This window comes from Hemicordylus capensis, chromosome 13 (assembly GCF_027244095.1).
Source record: "Hemicordylus capensis ecotype Gifberg chromosome 13, rHemCap1.1.pri, whole genome shotgun sequence".
Lineage (NCBI taxonomy): Eukaryota > Metazoa > Chordata > Lepidosauria > Squamata > Cordylidae > Hemicordylus > Hemicordylus capensis.
The window spans coordinates 495657-513679 of record NC_069669.1 but is presented as its reverse complement, the minus strand read 5'-3'; the positions used below and the strand labels follow the sequence as shown (position 1 = coordinate 513679).

The 18023-nt window shown below is 54.6% G+C and overlaps 1 protein-coding gene across 3 annotated transcripts; it reads right to left on the bottom strand.

Annotated features, from left to right (window-relative positions):
• Positions 1-4176: 4176 nt before the first annotated feature.
• UBFD1 (ubiquitin family domain containing 1) lies at positions 4177-17758 on the bottom strand. 3 transcript variants are annotated; one of them, XR_008312007.1, is made up of 8 exons: positions 17642-17758; positions 16379-16660; positions 16061-16269; positions 15259-15324; positions 14985-15090; positions 11728-11810; positions 8821-9604; positions 4177-5399 (listed from the first exon to the last, which is right to left on the bottom strand). XR_008312007.1 is itself a non-coding variant. In XM_053276458.1 (7 exons), the coding sequence occupies exons 1-7, from the start codon at positions 17667-17669 to the stop codon at positions 9494-9496; spliced, it is 885 nt and encodes a 294-aa protein (XP_053132433.1). In that variant the 5' UTR covers positions 17670-17758; the 3' UTR covers positions 4177-9493. The 3 variants fall into 3 exon arrangements, 2 of the variants coding, with proteins under 2 accessions (XP_053132433.1, XP_053132434.1); XM_053276458.1 differs by having other exon boundaries at positions 4177-9604; XM_053276459.1 differs by lacking the exon at positions 17642-17758 and adding an exon at positions 16799-16955 and having other exon boundaries at positions 4177-9604.
• Positions 17759-18023: the final 265 nt, after the last annotated feature.

Below are 18023 nucleotides of genomic sequence, written 5' to 3'. Positions count from 1 at the left end.
ACGGGGGGGGGGAGCTCTCCCTGTTGTTCAGTGGGAGTGGGAGGGGTGGAGAGGGAGCCTTAAGTTCCTGGCAGGTAATGGCAGGAGTTGGGCACTGAACCAGCGAGGCAGGTCTGACGGGGCGGGGGGGGGGGCAGGGGGGGGGCTCCCGGCTCCCTGGCGAGCTACACGCTGGGGCCAGATTGCTGAGCTCATCTCTGGGAGCCTTTGGGCCCCACCCAGCCCTCCTGGCCTCCTCCCTGCATGTCTGGCTTCTAGTGATGGGCAGGGAGTCTGCACGGCGGCCCAAGCTGTGCCTGCTGCTGCCACGTCCAGGAGGGGCTCCCGTGCTCCAGCCACTGCACCACCTTGCGCCTCAGTCTTGCACAGGAACCCCTTTCTCGGGACTCCCTTTGGAGCTGTGGAATGGGCGCAAGGGCCAGGGGCCCGGGGAGCCTCTCCAGCACAGCCAGGGCACAGGCAGGAGACAGGGGCGGAGAGAGGTTGCCTTCTCCTCTGCGGGCCGGCACTCCATGCCTGCTGGAGCTCCTGTCCGCCTTCAGGCCTCAGGGAGCGGTGGCCACCCGGCAGATCCGGCAGGGCTGCGGGTGTCTTAGGCTGCACCCCGAGATGGGAGGGCTGCCGACCTCCAGACCCAGCTGGAGGCCAGGAGCCTGCTCTGCTTACCTCGCGAGGAGAAAAGCCTCCCCGGGGAGCCGGGGCCTGCCCTGAGCTTTGACCCGGCTGGCTCTCCTGACTTCTGGAGAGGAGGGGGGACCCCAGTGAGGAGCACTGCCGGGCCGGGCTGGGGGTGGCCTGGGGAGGCTGCTCTGGCTCTGGGCCCTGCAAGCAGCAAGCCTGCCCGGGCAGGAGGGATACCGCCACCGCCACCAGCCCTGCTCCGGAGGGGACTCTCGCGGCCGTCCAGAACCACCATCTGGCATGTGGCTTGGCTGGCTGGTGCGAGAGGCTCCTTGGGGGATTCGGCCCAGGGGAGCGTCTCCTGCTTTCGGGCCCCCAGGTCGACAAGAAATATTTATATACCACTTTCCAACAAAAGTTTCCAAAGTGGGGGTGGAGAGGGCCAGTTGCGCTCCGCCTGCTCAATCAAGAGCATCGGTCGCCACGTTAAAAAGGTGCCTCTTCGTCTTTGCGCAGTTCGCAGGGCCGCTTCGCGGGGGACGTGCGGGAGGCAGAGCGCAAGCCGTCGAGGCCCGGGCCCCTCCTCGGCGACTCGCTCCCCTCCTGGCTGCACGGCCAGAGCTGCCCCTCCCCATGCAGCCCCCCACCCCCACCCCCGCGACGTTACCTGGGCCAGGAGCGCGCCGAGGAGCAGCAGCAGCCGTCGCCGCCGGGCTGGACGCGCGCCCCGCCGGGGTCTGTGGGAGCCGCCCATGCTTGGCCCAGGCTGGCGGGCGCCCTGGCATGCTGCCGCTGCGAGCCCTGCCCAGCCGCCGGCGTCCCCCCAGGCCCCGCGCCGGGCCGCTAGCCCCGCAGCATCGTCGCCCTCGCCGGTTCCACTCTGCCGGGGCGGAGCCGGATCTGCGACGGGGCCGCCCCTGCCCCGCCTGGCGCTGGCCTCCGGCCCAGACCCACCTGTCGGCCCCGCGGGCGGGCGGAGGCTGCTCTCTTCTCTTTCCAGTCCCCGCCCGCCCCGTCGAGGGGACCAGCCCAGCCCACTCTGGCGCTGCGCCCCCAAGGAACTGCTAACACGGCTCAGCTCCTAAACAGAAGCGGGGGGCTGGGGCGCCACCGCGCAAAATGCACTCTGCACACTCTCAGAGGCACTCTAGGGACCAGACCACATCCTCTCCTCCCTGGCGCCAGGAGCTACAGCCAGGCCTCCGCGCCTGCATGGAGGGTTAGGGTCGGGTCTTCTCACTTGGACTGGTCCAGAGATCTCATGCGGAAGCACAAGAGGCCTTTTTGGGGTGAGGGGGCCGGTTTCGCTCCCGAAGAGGAGGAAATGGGCCAGGCAGGGCTGCAGCCGGACGTTCTGAAGGCAGTTAGGAATACCCTCCGAAGGGCAAAGCCCAGCAAAATGCTTCTGGGCACGTGCAGAGTGCTTTGCCTAGAGTTGGGCTTTGCGAGGGAGAGAAGAGACGCTCCCAGAACGCCTCCTCAGCCCCAACCCTCAGAGTGAGCTCGGCTTGCAACACCTGCTGGAGGGGCAGCCCGGGCAGCGATAGCCACAGCCCCTTTGGCTGGCAGCCGGAGGAGGAGGATGCCCAGCCCCTTCTCCCTAATCTGGCCACAGATCCTCGCTCCAGCAGGAAGGACCCCACATACTTCTGGGCAGGCCCAGAAACAGAAACAGGTTGGACGAGTGTGGAGGCCAAGCCTGCTCCCAGAGCGCCAAGCCTTGGCCTTCCGGCTGGTCATGGGCAAGAGTCCTGGGAAGCAGCCGGTGAAGAGGAGGAGGAGGAGGGGTGGGAGGGGGACGCCTGGCTCTCAGCCACTGAACCCATTTCTCCAATTCGCACAGATCACTTCACACTGGCAAGAAACAGGATGCTGGCAGATCCCATGAAAAAGTTGCCAATAATTGCAAAAGCAAATTGGACAAAAGTCCTTGTTAAAGAGAAGTACACATTCAACTTATCTTTAACAATGACTTTTGTCCATTCTGTTGAGATGCAGTATCTTTGTCACATGTATGTGCAGATACTATTTGCAAGATAATTGTTATTGTTATCCATTCATTCTAGACTATTAATATCGCATCTTCAGTTACAGACAAAACGGATATTTGTGTTTTGTTTATCCCCTCCACATAGATCCTTAGATGTAGCACAGTTTGTGCTTCTGCAATTATTGGCAACTTTTTCATGGCCCTTCTGTTTCTACACTTTGCACAGTTCTTTTTTTGTTTTTCCTGTTGATTCGGCCTGCATCCCACTTTTTTTCTGCGGGCAGATCCCAGCGGAAGATGCATTTCTGAGAGCTTTCCCCAGTTGACTGGCTGGCACCTGGAGATACTGGAAAACCCACTGGTTCGAACCGGCAGCCCCATGTGGGAGGCTGGTGGGGCTCAGAGAAAGCATCTGGCCCCAGGAAGCAGCCTGAGAGCCAGCCCGAGCCTTGGTCCCTCCAGCTCAGGATGGTCCACATTGAAGAGCAGCACCTCTCCCAGGTGGCAGGCAGGCAGGAGTCCCCCCTCCCAGCTCGAAATGCTGCTGCTGCCGCCGCCGCCAAGAAGTGAAGCAGGGCCTTCTGCAAGGAGCTGTGGCCTCATTCCCTCAGGCAAACATCTCCGTGCTCACCTGTAGTCACCCATCCAAATGCAAACCAAGGCGGACCTGGCTTAGTGCAGGGGACAATCCATGCTTGGCCCCACAAGACCAGCTTCTGCGGGGGAAGTGACCTGGTTAAGGTCTCCCTGTGAGGCCAGTGACAGAGGCTGGACCCCCCATCAGCAAGTTTAAGGAGGGGCTCATGGAAAGGGACATGTGGGGTGAGGAGAGCAGCAGCACAGGGAGGGAGGGAGGGAGGGCCTCAGCCCTTAAGGCCCCACCCAGGCTCTGGAGCCAAGTCAGTTGCTGGCCACATCTTGGAGGCACGTGAGGGAAGAAGCAAGACTCCGACAGCGCCTGTCTGTACGCTTCCTACAAAGTGCATTATGGGGTGTGGGAGGGGGCAGGTTCCACCATTTAAGCCAAATGTGGGTGGCATTGGAGGGGAAGCTGTTTTTTTTAACCAGGTGCTCCTCAGTGGTGCAAGGAAAATAAGGCACTTGCTCTGACCCCATTTCAGAACCACCAGGCAAGGCTGTGGCAGCATTTTATGGACCTTGAGAAGATACTTTCCCCCTCTGACCAAGGAGAGTTAAGCATGCATCCCACTGGGATGAGCTTGAAGGGGGAGAGTGGGGGGAGAGTGGGGTCACAGGACCCTTGTAGTCAGCCCTGCTCCCCCAGATCAGCATACCCCTTTCAGCCCCCAATACCTGAGCCACCACAGACCCGGCTTCTAGCTAATCTGGCCCAGGGGAATTTTCTCCCCAACTTCAAATCCAGTGTTTGGTCAGATCCCCATTAGAAGAGCACACACACAATGCATCAGTTTAGTTCAACAGGGCACCAGCCCCCAGGGGGTTCCTTGGGCCCCCCCACCCCCCCATGGCAAAATGAGCTGCTCCCCATTCCCAAGCAGAAAATACAGAGGCCGGTGGGCATAAAGGGGCATCCGAGAATCCACTCAACAAAACGACACTTTATTATCAACGTTTCATTGTCAAGACTGATCGATCTTACAGAACAGAGCAAGGAGGATAACCGGACAAGGTTACACATCACAATATCCCAGCAGTGGGAGCCAGACTGCCCGTTGGCCCCGATTCCTCCCCCCTCTTCCCACACACTCCTCAGAGGTGGAGCCTTCTGCAAGGAACAGACCGTCAGGCCCCTGGCTGGCCAAAGACCCAGAGGGCAGGGGTGTGGCCTTGTGCTGGCGCCCCCCCACCCCCGGGGCAAGAGGAAACTGGCCCCAGCACAGAGCAAGGGGCCAGGACAATGGCGGTCGTGCGGCCTGGAGACATGTGGCACCAGAAGCAAGAACCTGAATGGGATGAAGGGATCCTGCAGGCAAAAGGCTTCCGAAAATCCCAGCTACTGAAAACCGACCAGTCAGCTGTCCTGGCCCGCCTAGCTGCTTTAGACTGCAGCTGCCAGCACTGGGCGGTTGTTGTGAAGGAGTTGGCGGTGGGTGGGTGAGTGAGAGAGAGTGTCCCCCACCCCAGACCACGTGTCCTGTTGAGGAACCAAGCAGAATTTGCAGTCCAAGAGGGTGAGGCGGAGTAAAGCAGAGAGAGAAGACCAGTTAGCACACTCAGTCAGCAGCCGGCTTCTCCGAAGAGGGCAATGTTCCTGGCCTGTGGCACCTGTGGTGGAGGTGATCTATTGCCAAATTAACCCGAGCTCTTTTGGCCCCAGCCAGGGAAGGGGCAATGCACAAGAAGCAACCAAACCAGGGCTGGAAAAGTGCACTGGCGTCAGCGCGGAGTTTCGTACTTGCTAGCATGACTTTTCCACCCCAAAGGAGAAGCGATCTATTCTGCAGCTGTGGGCTAAACACTCTTGGGAATCTCTTTCCCTTGAATGGATTGTGAGACATGAAAGTCAGCCCCAGAGCAGAAGACTGGTGGACAATCTCTCACACCCCTAATTGTTCTTCTGCTCCTCTTCCTCTAAGGTGGCTTTTAAATTTAAAAAAACAATTGGGGATGACCCCCCCCCTTTGAAGACTGCATCAGAGAAGCACTTAAGCTTTAGGAAGAGACAGACACTCTTGGAAAATGTTTGGAACCAGTAAGGCAAAATGGCGACCTCAGAGGCAGTCGGTCAGGCAGGACGCGAAACATCACCAGCCTAGGAAAGAGGCTGCGCGGGGGGGGGCTCCAGCTTTTGACATCCCAGCAACATCTGCCAAAGGATGAAGTGGGAGGAATCCCACGGTTAGCACCTCAAATGCTACAGGAAACAGATTCTGGGCCCAGTCCAAAGACAGAGGACCAGGCACAGCAACTACGAGCCGGGAGATCAGTCAATGTGAGAAGACAGGCGCTTAGGATCTGGGGTTCAGAGCCCAGAGAGAGAGAGAGAGGGCAGGGCGGTGGCTGGTGCCCAACTCTAGCCGATGAGCAGCCAGCCTGCAGGTGAGGTGGGGGGAGACGCAACCCAAGCGGCCTCCTTTGGCCGCCCCTGGCTTGTCAGGACAAGCCAACATTCACTGCATAGCCAGCTTTACCCCATCAAAATGAAAATCAATAGCAGAGATTATGAAGTCTTGCGGGGGGGACACAGGACACACAATCTGCCTGCCCCCCACCGGGATGCCTGGGAAAACTGGACTTTCTGCGGGGTGGGGGGAGACAAATAACCTCTTCAGGCAATATTTTCTCTCTCTGGGCAAGGATGAGTGAAAGCCCTTGTCAAGTGACACTTCCTCAGTGCAAGAGCCAGAAGCTGGAGGGCTCGGAGCAGGGCTGCTCCCTTTGACGGGGGGCCTTCAGGCCCAGCTGCCACACAAGGAGGTCTTCCCACACAGTCAGCGGGTGCCCACCAGCGGCCCTTGAGCAGGACAAGGGGCCCACCCAGGCTCGGAAGCCGTGTGCAGTCCCGGTGCGAGTTAAGGGAGGGGGGAGTGACGGCCGGTGAAGCCTGAGCAGATCCAGAGGGTGCCCTCTGAGCCAGCATTTCCCCCAGCGAGTTACGGAGGCTGGAGAGAAAGCCACCCGGCTGGGCTCCTCGGCCACCACTGCCTGCGCTCTGGACCTCGGTTTTTGCAAGCAGAGCTCAGGGGGCTAGGCAGGGGGCTTGTCCTCCCAGCCCACGCGCGATCCGGTGGAGCAGCTGGCCTCTGGCTCCTCACATGCCTCAAGACTGGTTGCAAGGACAGCCGCCACACCACCAAGGCACACGCAGAAGAGCGGAGGGGGGCCTCGTCGCTCATGCACCTCTTCGGTCTCCTGACTGCCATAAAACTCAGAGTGGGCGTTCAGGATCCGGAGCTACCCGCTGGGGGCTCTGTGAGGAACCATGGGGGGCTGGCAGAAGCCCCCTTGCCTGGGATGCATGCCTCATTGTGCACTTCTCCCACGCCCCCTCCCAGGATACTCTCAGCTGTTGGGGCCAACTTTCTCCAGCTCCTGCCAAGAGCCATGGGGCACAAGAGGGATCTCTCAATCCTCAGGTTTTGGTGGGTGGATTTCTCTCGCTCAGTTTACAGACCCACACCCTCCTTGGAGATGCTGCTGCTGGTCTGTGTAGACAATACTGAGCTAGATGGATCAATGGTCTGACTCAGTAGATGGCAGCTTCCTAGGCTCCTCCCCCAACTCCGCTGCTTTCTCGGCGGGGGGGCCTCACTTTGCTGCCCAGCTGACCAGGACGGAACTGGCAAGCCTGCTGCTAGGATGCTGTGACGGTGATGAATCCTTCAGATCTGGATTCAAGAAATAGGTGGGAGTTAAACAATGGCTTTGAAGGACAGAGATGATCAGATGGCATGAGATACAAATAAAAGAAGAACAGGGGCTCAGGAGATCTGGTTTTCTCTGCAGTTTTTTCTATGGACCTGTAAAGGAGTCCACTCGGAAGGACATTCCATGAGGGGGCTCATCCCGCCTCCCAGTTCAGCGTGCACAAGACTGCCGCCTGGGCACATACCAGGAGACAGGGAGACTTGGGGTTGTGGCTGGAAGCTCACTGGGTGGCCCTGGGCCAGCCCTCGTTCCTCAGCCTAACCTACCTCACAGGGATGTTGTGAAGAGACAGGAGAGGGACTACACCCACCCGCCACTGTGAGCTTCCTGAGGAAGGGCAGGCCTGACATGCAACACCACTATGCTCAAACGCTGAACTGCATTTCCAAATTTATTGCCACTCCTTACGTTACATTATAGGAATGTTTCATTTCTGAACGCTTCCTCTTAAAAAACCTGTTTCTGCAGGATACTGCTGAGGTCTACATGCCATTTAAACCCAGTTAATAAAAACCCTCTTGGATTATTCCCATGTCAACAGTTTCCATTTTAAACTTCCACACACTTCTGCATGCTAAGACATACAGGATGAAGTTCACATTTGAAAAGTAGAAAAGTAGAAGTATTGCATATATTTCAAAATTTCTCCAGAGAGTCCATTTCCCCCAGAAAGAAAAGATCTCTCCCCCAAGATTTCCAACAATGGTAGGGATTGCTAGTGGTCAGAGGTGAATTTACACAAGGAAAAAGATCCAGCCACCCAAAGCAAACTCATCAAACTTGTCAGAAGCAGCCCCCGGCAGCCTCAAAGGGTTCCGGGCTCTTCCGTTCTGCCCCCAGCAGGGCACCAAGGAGGGATACAACAGCCCAGAAGAAAGCCAAGTCACCAGCTCAGCCCCGCAAGGAAGGTCTCTGGATGCTGTTCCTCTGGGCTGTTCTCACGGAGTCGCGCTGCACATTTCCTGGACATAAACCTGGCACAGCAGCCACCCTCCAGTTCCATGCGGCCACGCCAGGCCTTCCAGCCACTCCTTCGAGGTGCCTGAACATGGACGGCGGCTGTTATACAAAGAATCACCTGCTAGAAATACCATAGGGACAACAAAAGGGTGGCCAAGGAAGCCGCCTAAGGTGACTCCTGTGCCAAGGCACTGGCCCATGTGCTCCACTGAACAGGGTGCAAATACAGGACAAAGAGCTCCAAGGAGAACATATCGTCATATGCTAGGCTGATCCAACTCTTTGTGCTAAGTTCACACTGAACAACCTCGCAATCGCCACAGCGCCACAGAATCCTGGCACAAATGAATACAGAGCAATCAAGCACTGCCATTCCACTTCCCAGAAGGCTGCTATAGATTTGACAACGCAACTAGCCCAGGGGATGCAGGGTGCCCTCTTCCAAGGAAAGCCAGGGTGGCTGTCAGCTAGTCCTGATCCAGCAGCTCGAGGATACAGGAGGGGCCACCAAGGCGAGCAAATGCAGCCCCTCTGCCCTCTCTTCTTGGCACATGGGGGCCTCCCTCTGGGCGGCAGGAGCCCTCTCCACAGGGGGAAGCAGAGAAGCCAGGGTGGGGCAGGGTGCTGTCTTGGAGAGGCCCCAAAGAAAGTGGGATGGTGCCAGGGGACGCCCCCCCCCCTGCCCCGGGCCACAGAAAGATACCAAACCAGCTGCAGTAGCAACTAAGCTGCAAAGGATCCTGGGCCACAATGGATGGAGGTGGCAGACAAATGCTCCTTAAGGCAGTCTAGATGCCCCTTCCTCCACAAGCAATGGCAGGAGAAGGGGAACGAAGGGCAGCACGCAAGCACAAGCAGGCCCCGCCCGGAGATCCAAAGGATATTGTGTTATTACTCACCTCTCAGCAAGAGGCATGAAAAGCTGCACCGCTGAACTTTTGAGGAGGAGGAGTCAAGCATCTTTGGGTTAAAAATTGCACCATTTTGCTACCAGAAAAGCCGCAAGGAAACTTAAGGGCCAGGAAGATATGGCTTATTACACCCCAAGTTTGCATACTTCTTATAGGTTTTCCTTTTATATTAAACAGGGAGAGAGAGGGGGAGACTCCTCTCTCTCAAACTCTCAGTCACTAGCACTTAGCTCAAATAAACCAGAGCATGTGGCACTGAAGGAGAAGGTCTCTTGTCCAAGTCATGTAGAAAATCCTCAGTGGCATGTCCGCCATTTCCTTGCAGAAACTAGAGACCGGGAGAGCTAGGCTCAGTGGAGTTAAAGTGTATTACACACAGTGGTTTGTGAATTAAGATTTATTGATTTCCATCGTATTTGCTTTTGTTTGTTTAAATATGGTCGAAGCTGGCTGCTGAAAAAGAGCGGTGGTGGCGGCGGCGGCGGCTGCACCTTTTTAAGTTAAAAAGAAACTAATGGCGAGAGATCCCCACCTCTGGCGTCCTCCCAGGCCTCTTTGAGATCACATTGATTAAGCAGTTCCAGGACGAGCCGTGTCCCGGCCTCTCCCAGCAGTGTCCTTCGGTTCATGTCAGTCTCCAGTGCCAGAGGTGAGCGTGCCTTCAAAAATACTGCCACTTCCCCAGCACCGTGTCCTTGATGGCATCAACGTATTGAGTAGGCACCCAATAGACCCAGTAGTAAGAGGCTTCAGTAGGACCCAGCTGGAAGGCCTGGAAGACGCAGGAGGAGAACAGGCGGCTTAGCATTAGAGACCCGCAAACGCCGGGCAGCCCAGGCCACACCGAGACCATTCCAGGCGGGGCAGTTCCACCGGGAGCAGTCGCCTCCTCCCCGTCTCGACACCTGCCCTTTCCAGAGGGCCTTGCAGGTCTACCTACACAGGGCCTCAGACATCCTGACAGGCCTCCTGCAAGGTAGGCCCGGATTAGTATCCCCCACACTGCAGAAGGAGACAGAAGCCACAAGAGCAGCCCTGCTGGCTGAGCTCTAGAGGCCCCCCCCCCCAGTCCAGCACCCTGTTTCCGACAGGGGCCAAGCAGCTCTCCTCCTCCTCCTCCTCGGTATACCCGAGCCTGTTGTCCTTCCTCACGAGACCAGCTGAGCACAGACTCTGGCTTGGTTCAAAGGGAATGCCAGCCCACCGCTTGGTGCCGGGGAACGAGCCCGAGGCTCATCCTTCCCTCGCACTCCGCTCTTTAGGGAGAACCGACTCCTGCTGTTAAATCTGAACCAGCCAAGTATCGTTTGAGCTCATCCTCCAAGCCAGGAGAACAACGAGTCACTTTGTGGCTGACAATTTGGGCATGGGGGTTGAGTGCAGACTAGAGTTGCTGGCCTCAGGGCATGGCCTGAGGAGGCAGCGGCCTTACTGAAGCTCAGCAGGTCTGGATCTGGCCAGTGCCCTGGGAACCCCACGCAAGGCACTTGGAGCTCTACAGGGAGGAAAGGCAGAAGGTCAATAAACAACGTCTGTCGTAAAGAGGAACTAAGTGATTGCCACAAAGCACAATGCGGCGGGGCGGGAGGTGAGCACCAGGGTTTATTTCCATGGCATAAACCGTGGCCTGTCTGCCGTCAAGTCAAAAGCACTTGGAAACAATTCTCTAGCTCTGGCCCCCACATGGGCAGACTTAGAGAGATGACACGGTTGATTCCATGTTTCTTCTGCCTCTCTTTCCTCACGGAGCTCAAGGCGGTGTATGAGAAGTTCTGACGGCCTTTCCTCCAGGCACTGTCCAAGACCAGCTGAGCTCCAGCCAGCTGGCTCCATCACAGGCCCTCAGACCACAGTCCTGGGCAAAGCTGATTGCAAGGGACCAGTGAGCCAGGGAGGGATGCTTTAGCAACGGGAAGAGGCCGGCAGCCCTGCCAGTATTTCCTACAAAAGGAGCCTGGGGCAAGTGGGGAGGAAGTGAAAGCAAGTCATTCTGCACACCAGGAGAACCACCAACAGGAGGGAGGCAAGGCAGGCTGCTCCAGCACAGGAACAGAAAAGCTCCTGGCACACAACCCGCCAAGCCCAACTCTGCCGTGGCGATAAATGGCGGGTTTCTCTAGCAAAGAAGAGACTCCTGCATCCTTATGGGCTCCAACTTGGTCCCAGGACTAATGGACACGATGCAGCCACCTGGCTCAAACAAAGCCGGTAAGCTGGCCTGAGTTCCAGGATGGAAGACAGGCCAGACAGAGAGTGAAGACAGACAATCAGCTACTTGCTCAAGGACTGAATCCTGACTAGTTCTACTGCAATGCCAGCACCAACACGGACTTCAGCATCCTCATTGCTCTCTCGCTCTCTCTGTTAGGGAGCTGCAGCCTGAAAAGAAGGTATATGGCCTTTGCCTTGGAATGACTGCCTTGGACACCCAAGCCATGGACATGAGGTGTGGGATGAGCAAGGCCGGGGCCACAGTTCCTCTCTTCCCCAAGGAAAGGACAAATTCCTCTCTAGAGAGCAGGAGAGAGAGAGTGAGAGCGAGCGAGAGCAGTGTTGGGGATAGCTCCACTGAGGCTCCTGGAAGGGGACAAAAGAACGAGGAGTCTGCATGGGGGGCAGAGGGACAGGCCATCCTCCTGAGAAACCCCTACAGCACACGGTGCCAGCCTGGGCCCCCCAGATGTTGTTGGGCAGCAGCTGCCATCATGCCCAGCCACCTTGGCCAAATGCCTGCCCTCAAGGACCGAATCCATCCATGTGTGGGAACACAGCGGAGTGATCCTTGCAAACCCTCGGCTTCAACATCCGCCGCATTTCAGCAGGCTGGCAGTTGTTCGCCTCGACACAGAATCCACTGAGCTCCAACTGTGGCAGGGGAAAGCAGAAGTTCCTTACCATCATGTGATAATCTTCGTGTCCTTCAATGGGTTCGCTCACCACATTCTTGATGGATCCCATCGGCAATTTTTCTGTTCTCTCTAGATTGAAATACAGAGTTTAGCATTGGGGCTGGCTGGAGTCTTGAACTTTCTTCCACTTTCCCTTCTTATCAGAAAGGACAAGAGGGGGGGAAGAGTCTCAACTCTTTATTTGGGTCCCAATCACTTAAAAAAACAATAATAATTCAAAGCAGACTGCCCCCTCCCCCACCCACACAGCACCCTCCCAATTTTTTCTCCATCAGCAAACTCCTTGCATGTGCACACAGTAATTTTTTTTAAACAACCGTGTCTCTCAGATAGAACAAAATAGGAAACTACATATATAGCTTTGTGCTTTTATATTTAATACATTTGTATACTGCCCACTACTGAAGTTTCTAGGCCAGTGGTTCCCAAACTGGGAGTCTCCAGATGTTGCTGAATTACAGCTCCCATCAGTCCCAGCTACAAGTTATACAACAAACAAACAATTTACAATAAACCACCACTGCTCTAGGCAGCTTACAGTATAAAACCAACCAAGAATTTAACAGATAAAGAATCAAATTAAAAACACAGCAACTAAAAAGCTTTGCTGAGGAGATGTGTTTTTGTTTCCTCAAAGCCAACAGGGATGGAGCAGCAACAATCGGAGCAGGAAGTGTGTTCCACAGTCCTGGGGCAACTACAGAGAAGGCTCTTGCCTTTGAGTCACCACCAGACAAGTGGGCGGCACCCTCAGACGAACCTCCCCTGAAGATCTGAGTAGACGGCAGAGTTCATAATGAAGAAGGCGTTCTCTTAAATACCATGGGCCCAAGCCATTAAGGGCTTTACAGGTAATAACCAGCACTTTGTATTTTGCCCGGATACCTATTGGTAGCCAGTGTAGATCTTTTAGAACTGGAGTAATATGGTCTCTGCGGGACATTCCGGAGACCAATCTGGTGGCAGCATTCTGTACCAATTGCAGCTTCCGGACGACATACAAATGCCTGGAGGGTAACAGCACATGTGCACCACAGTCTTAAAATCACTCGCTTCCGGCGCAGTTGGCGAACCAGTCAGAGCTGACAGAAAGCACTCCTGGCCACCGCCTCCACCTGAGGGATCAGAGAGAGGGTTGGGTCCAGTAGTACTGCCAAACTGTGACCCTGTTCCTTCCGGGAGAGAGAAACCCCATCCAGAACAGGCAGATCTATCTCACTGCCCAAACTGCGGCTTTTATAGTATGAGTGGTAGGGTGAGGCCTCTTGACGGGGCAAAGCTATTTTCTATTTTTTTTAAAAAGGGTTATTTACAACTTCATAGGAACATAGGAAGCTGCCTTCTACCGAGTTGGTCAATCTACACAGACTGGCAGAGGTTTCTCCAAGGTTGCAGGCAGGAGGAGTCTCTCAGCTTTATCTGGAGATGCTGCCAGGGAGGGAACTTGGAACCTGCTGCATGCAAGCAGACAGATGCTCTCCCCAGAGCTGCTCCATCTCCTAAGGGCAACATCTTACAATGCACACATGTAGTGTCCCATTCAAAAGCAAGCCAGGGTATATCCTGCTTAGCAAAGGGGCAATTCATGTTTGCTACAAGACCAGCTTTCCTCCCCCACCCACCACATATTCTGGTGTAAAAGGTAGTGCATTCAGCTACTTTATGGGGCAGGATAATTTATGCAAAATTTGGTATCCATAGGTAACTGGGAAGGATGACTTTGAGTTTGTTTATACAAAATATTCTTCAAATATACACTTTTGATATATTTAATATAATTTTTCTACTAATGTGCTTGGGAAATGGAAGTAAAAGTACAGTTTGACATTTGTACAATATTGACTTCAAACATTTTATTTAATTAATAGCATACTATGGTAAATTTTAATCATAGTAAATTTGAATGAGAAAGATCTGCTCTTGGGCATGATGCCATTTTTGAATTATTCAGCTGATTGTTCACATTCAGTCAGAACAATAGTTAAAATCTGAAGATTACATTCAGAATTTCTTCTTTTAAAGAAAATCAAACCCTTTCCTCAGCATAAAGAGAAACTCAAGTATGTAGTACTCTGGGCTCCTTGGAGGAAGAGCGGGATATAAATGTAAAAATAATAATAATAATAATATTTCAGTGTAACAAAGTTCAACTAATTTTAGGGGCATGATTGAGTATGCTGAATTTGGTATCTGTAGGTATCTGGGAAGTATAATTTTCTGTCGTACAAATACACCCACAAATGCTTCAAAATATATAATAGAGACAAACTTTTCTTGAGGAGCCATAGATGGCATTTCCTGCCAGCTTTGGGATGCAGAAATGAAACAAAGAACTGAAGACACAAAACCAGATACCCCAAAGTTGGGTGTGTATTAAAAAAAAACCAACCACCAGCAGGGTCTGTGATTTATTTCCTTCTCATTTCTTTGCTTTTCTAGCAAAGAAAAAATGCCCAATTAAAACCAGGATAATGACAAAGAGATGCTATAACTATGAGCTTTGGTGAGTGATGCTCACGAGTGAACACTCAGCATTTTCTGAGAGGCTCATTAGTCCTTTCAACTCCTCATTTATGCCTACAGTGCTCAATCCAGTTTTGCACAGGAGGAAAAACAGGACACCCAGGACTGGGAGCAGACAAGACGGGAGGCTGGCACAGCCATTAAAATACTAGTCTGAGTTCAACAGCATGAGGCAACCTACCAAGCAACAGCAAAACTCGCTAAGGTTCCCCTTCCCTGGTCCTTGAACTGCAGTGGGGCTGCAAGGCAACCTCACCTCTCCTGGAGCGGATGCACCACCCTTCCAAGGGCCTTCCTCCTGAGAAGCCCAAGGGCAAGAACCACCTGACTCCAAGGAAAGAGGACTTCTTGCGTAGCACACACAATGGGTGTCTACAAGGCATGAAGCATTGGAATGCTACAGAGGCTCTGGTGCTTGTGGATACACTGAAAGCGGGCAAAAGTACCTCAGAGCCAGAGATGGAGCAACTAAACATGTTCTAAACAACCAATATTCCGGCTCCCTTAGGTGCAAGAGTTATGATACTTCCACATGCAGCTCATAAAGCTCAAACCAAGCAACACAAAACAGCATCTGATGACTTTGTCAGCTCAGAAACAGTCAACAACCTGGAAGGGGACAACTGTAAACCATCCAATGCAGCATGTATCTTCCTCATCCCCACTCAAGAGAGACAGCCACTCAGGCACTCCAAAGGATGTACGCTTTTGGGCACCAACCTTTAGTGCCGATCCAAAGCTGATCTTGTTCAAGTTTGAAGGTCAGCCGTACTTTCCCCCCTGACTTGTTGTACATGCCCGATAAAGGAACAGTTGGGAGGCGCTCCTAAAGAGAGAGTGGAAAGAGAGGTCTTCTGTGAGCAAGGAAAGCTGCTACGAGCTTCACAGTGCAAGGGTAGAAGAACAACCCCTTGCTACAGTACACAAACGTGGGAGAGGTGGAACAGCCAGCAATTCTTATAGGTTTTAAGAAGGACCCCACATATTTGCTCACCTGGACACCCTTAGCTGAAGGCATCACATCTTCAGGTTTTCCTTTATCCAACACTTTTCTGTGTTGCTGTAACAAAGGAGAAAGTACAACAGACTGAAACAGGAAAGAGGCCTTGAAGAATTTCTCCTCTGCCCACCTGCCAGTACCTTGAGGAGACTTTTTAAAAGCTTGGTAAGTCCTCTCCTCAGTCCGAAGGTGGCTAGTGCTAGATCACATCTCAGCAACTAAAATGGTTGCAACTAAAACAGATACTACCTCTTCTAAATAATGCAAAGTTTGCCAACGTTTCCTCACGTTTTGGTTCTAGAGCACAACTTTCAGAAACAGTAATCCCAGAGAACTCTGTAACACGACAAAGCACCAGTGGTAAAGAAAACCTACCATAATTAAGAATTCTATAAACTACAGAGCAACTCTGGTCAAGGATGACACACAAGTAACTCTGTAAGATATAGGAAGAAGTCAGAATGTTTCACAGAAATCCACTTCAGAACCCAGTACTGAATAGAACTAGCTACTGACTTAAGGTATAAAATGCCTGCTCAGCCACAGACTTGCCAATAGTCTTGGTACAGTACTCTCTCTTTCAGCTCTCCCCACCATCAATAAAATGGGGAAAATACAGATCTGCTCTCAGATGTATTACTGCAACAATTAGCAAGATAAGGGGCTACCTGCCTACCACTGCAGCACATAACATTCCAGGTCCTTCCTTCCAACAGACCTGAAATACTGGGCATTTCCCTTTTGAAACCAAAGATACGTTCAGATCACACTACACAGGCCTGCAATTGCTACAAACCTTTTGTCTGCAGAGGGGCTCCTTTTTGGTATCTTCTGATTTCACTTCCTGTTGAGCAGCATCTTTCGGTGTGTTTACTGCCAAGACATCATTGATAGTTGAGCCAACCACCATTATTTTTGCTCCATTGATTATTTTGATTTCCCGTAACGTTTTCTCCTCTGGTAAAAGTCCTTTGAACATGACCTTTTGCATTGCAGGTGGAAGGCCTAGCAAAGGAGGAATCAAGAAGCAACACTTAACCCAGGAAGGTCTTCCAAATTTGATGGGAATTGCAGGTGGCAGAACTGCCTCTCCATAAAACACAGAAAGCCTCACCTGTGAGTGAGTGGATTTTCTGCTTCAGATCAGCCCCCGTGCTATCCAGTGGGAACTTGAAGTCATACTTGTTTTTGTTCCAGATGACCTTTAGCTCAACCAGTTCCTTCTCCATTTCAGAATCGCCACCATTGCTGACAGAAGGCTGGGAATCTGGTGGATCACTTTGGAGATCACCTGTCTCTAAAGGTTTCTCAGCAGAAAGGGAATCATTTTTGCCATCATCTCTACAGCCCAGCGGTGAATTCTGGGCTTCTGCATCCATGCTGGTGTCATCCGAATCTGTGACAAAATGAAACAATTAGACTAAACGAAACAGGCAGGACCTGTGCAAGACACCCCTTACGCTTTACTTCTGGAAATGCACTGGCTTGGAAAACGTAACTGCAAATTAGGTCCCAACACTCAGCAGTGACTCACCCTAAGGCGAGGTGGCAGGGGCGCCAAAGGCGGAAGCTCGGGTGGCTCCTCTCCCCCCTTCCCCCCCCCAAGAGTCATGCTGCCTGCAGGCTGGCCATTAGTCAGATAGAGCTGCATGGAACCACACCGCTGGATCTGGTGAATGGCCAACCAGGAGGAAGAACCACCACCAGGGCTGCTGCTGCTGCTGCTGCTGCTGGGAAGCAGAGGCAGCTGCACCTCCCCTTGAGCCCCCCCTCCCCCACTGGCACGAGCTGCCACCCCCGCCGAGGAGCTCCTTAGCCAGCAGCTGCCGAGAGAGCCAGTCAGTCCGGGCCCCTCCGAGGGGAACAACAACAACACCAAGCAGCAGCAGCAGCAGCAGCAGCAAGGGCCGGCTGAGCTCAGCCCCCTCCCAGCTGTCGCAGCGTGACTGGCACCTTCCTCCCCGCGGCCAGGGGCGCTGCTCGCCAAGGGGGCAGGGTGGGGGCTGCCAAGGGGGCTCCTCCTCCTCCTCCAGGGCCCCCCTGCCGGAGGAGGCAGCGCGGAGCCACCCACCCGCGAGGGGGCCGCAGCCAGGCTCGCCAAGGGCGGCCGGGCCCCTGCGTGCCCGTCTCTCCCCGCACCCGCCGCCACGGCCCCCCCCCGGCTGGCGGCTGCTCCCCCCCGGCCGGCCCCGGCTTCTGCAGCGCGCCAGGGCGGGGAGGGAGGCCCCCGGCCGGGGTCCTGCGGGATGGAGCCGGCAGCCTCCCCGGGAGGGGCCCCGAGAGAGAGGGAGGAGGAGACTCCGTTCCGCTCCCCCCGCCCCTCCGGGGGCGCCCCCCCCCCCCACGAGGGGACCCGCTCCGTCCCTCTCACGCGCACCGGGGGAAGCAGACGCGGCGGCAGCCATGATGATTGTGTACAACTTGCCCGCGGGGGGTGCTGGGAAAAGCGCCGGGCAGCACTGATTGGCCCTCGTCGGCCCCCGTAGCCCGCCCCTTCCCCATCGCCCCGCCCCCACGAGGAAGGCTCCGCCTCCGAGAGGAGCTGGGTGCTGCTGAGTAGAGCCGCCCACTCTCGCGCGTGCGCGCTTGAAGGACTCGGAGTTCCGCGGGCCCGCTGGAACTCGGGCCAAGCAAGCAGCGGCGGCTCCAGGAAATGAAAGGGGGGGGGGCACAGAAGGGGCCAATGGGGCTGGGGGGCTCCGCGTGTGAGAGTTCCGAAACAGGAAGCGGGGGTGGGGTGGGGTGTGGGGGGGGAACCA

Coding starts and splice junctions, on each gene's coding strand:
- UBFD1 (XM_053276458.1), bottom strand. CDS start 17,669: ATGGCTGCCGCCGCGTCTGCTTCCCCCG. Junction 16,661..17,641: donor CGCCGCGTCTGCTTCCCCCG/GTGCGCGTGAGA, acceptor ATTTTGTCACAG/ATTCGGATGACACCAGCATG. Junction 11,811..14,984: donor GCTTTGGATCGGCACTAAAG/GTTGGTGCCCAA, acceptor ATTTCAATCTAG/AGAGAACAGAAAAATTGCCG.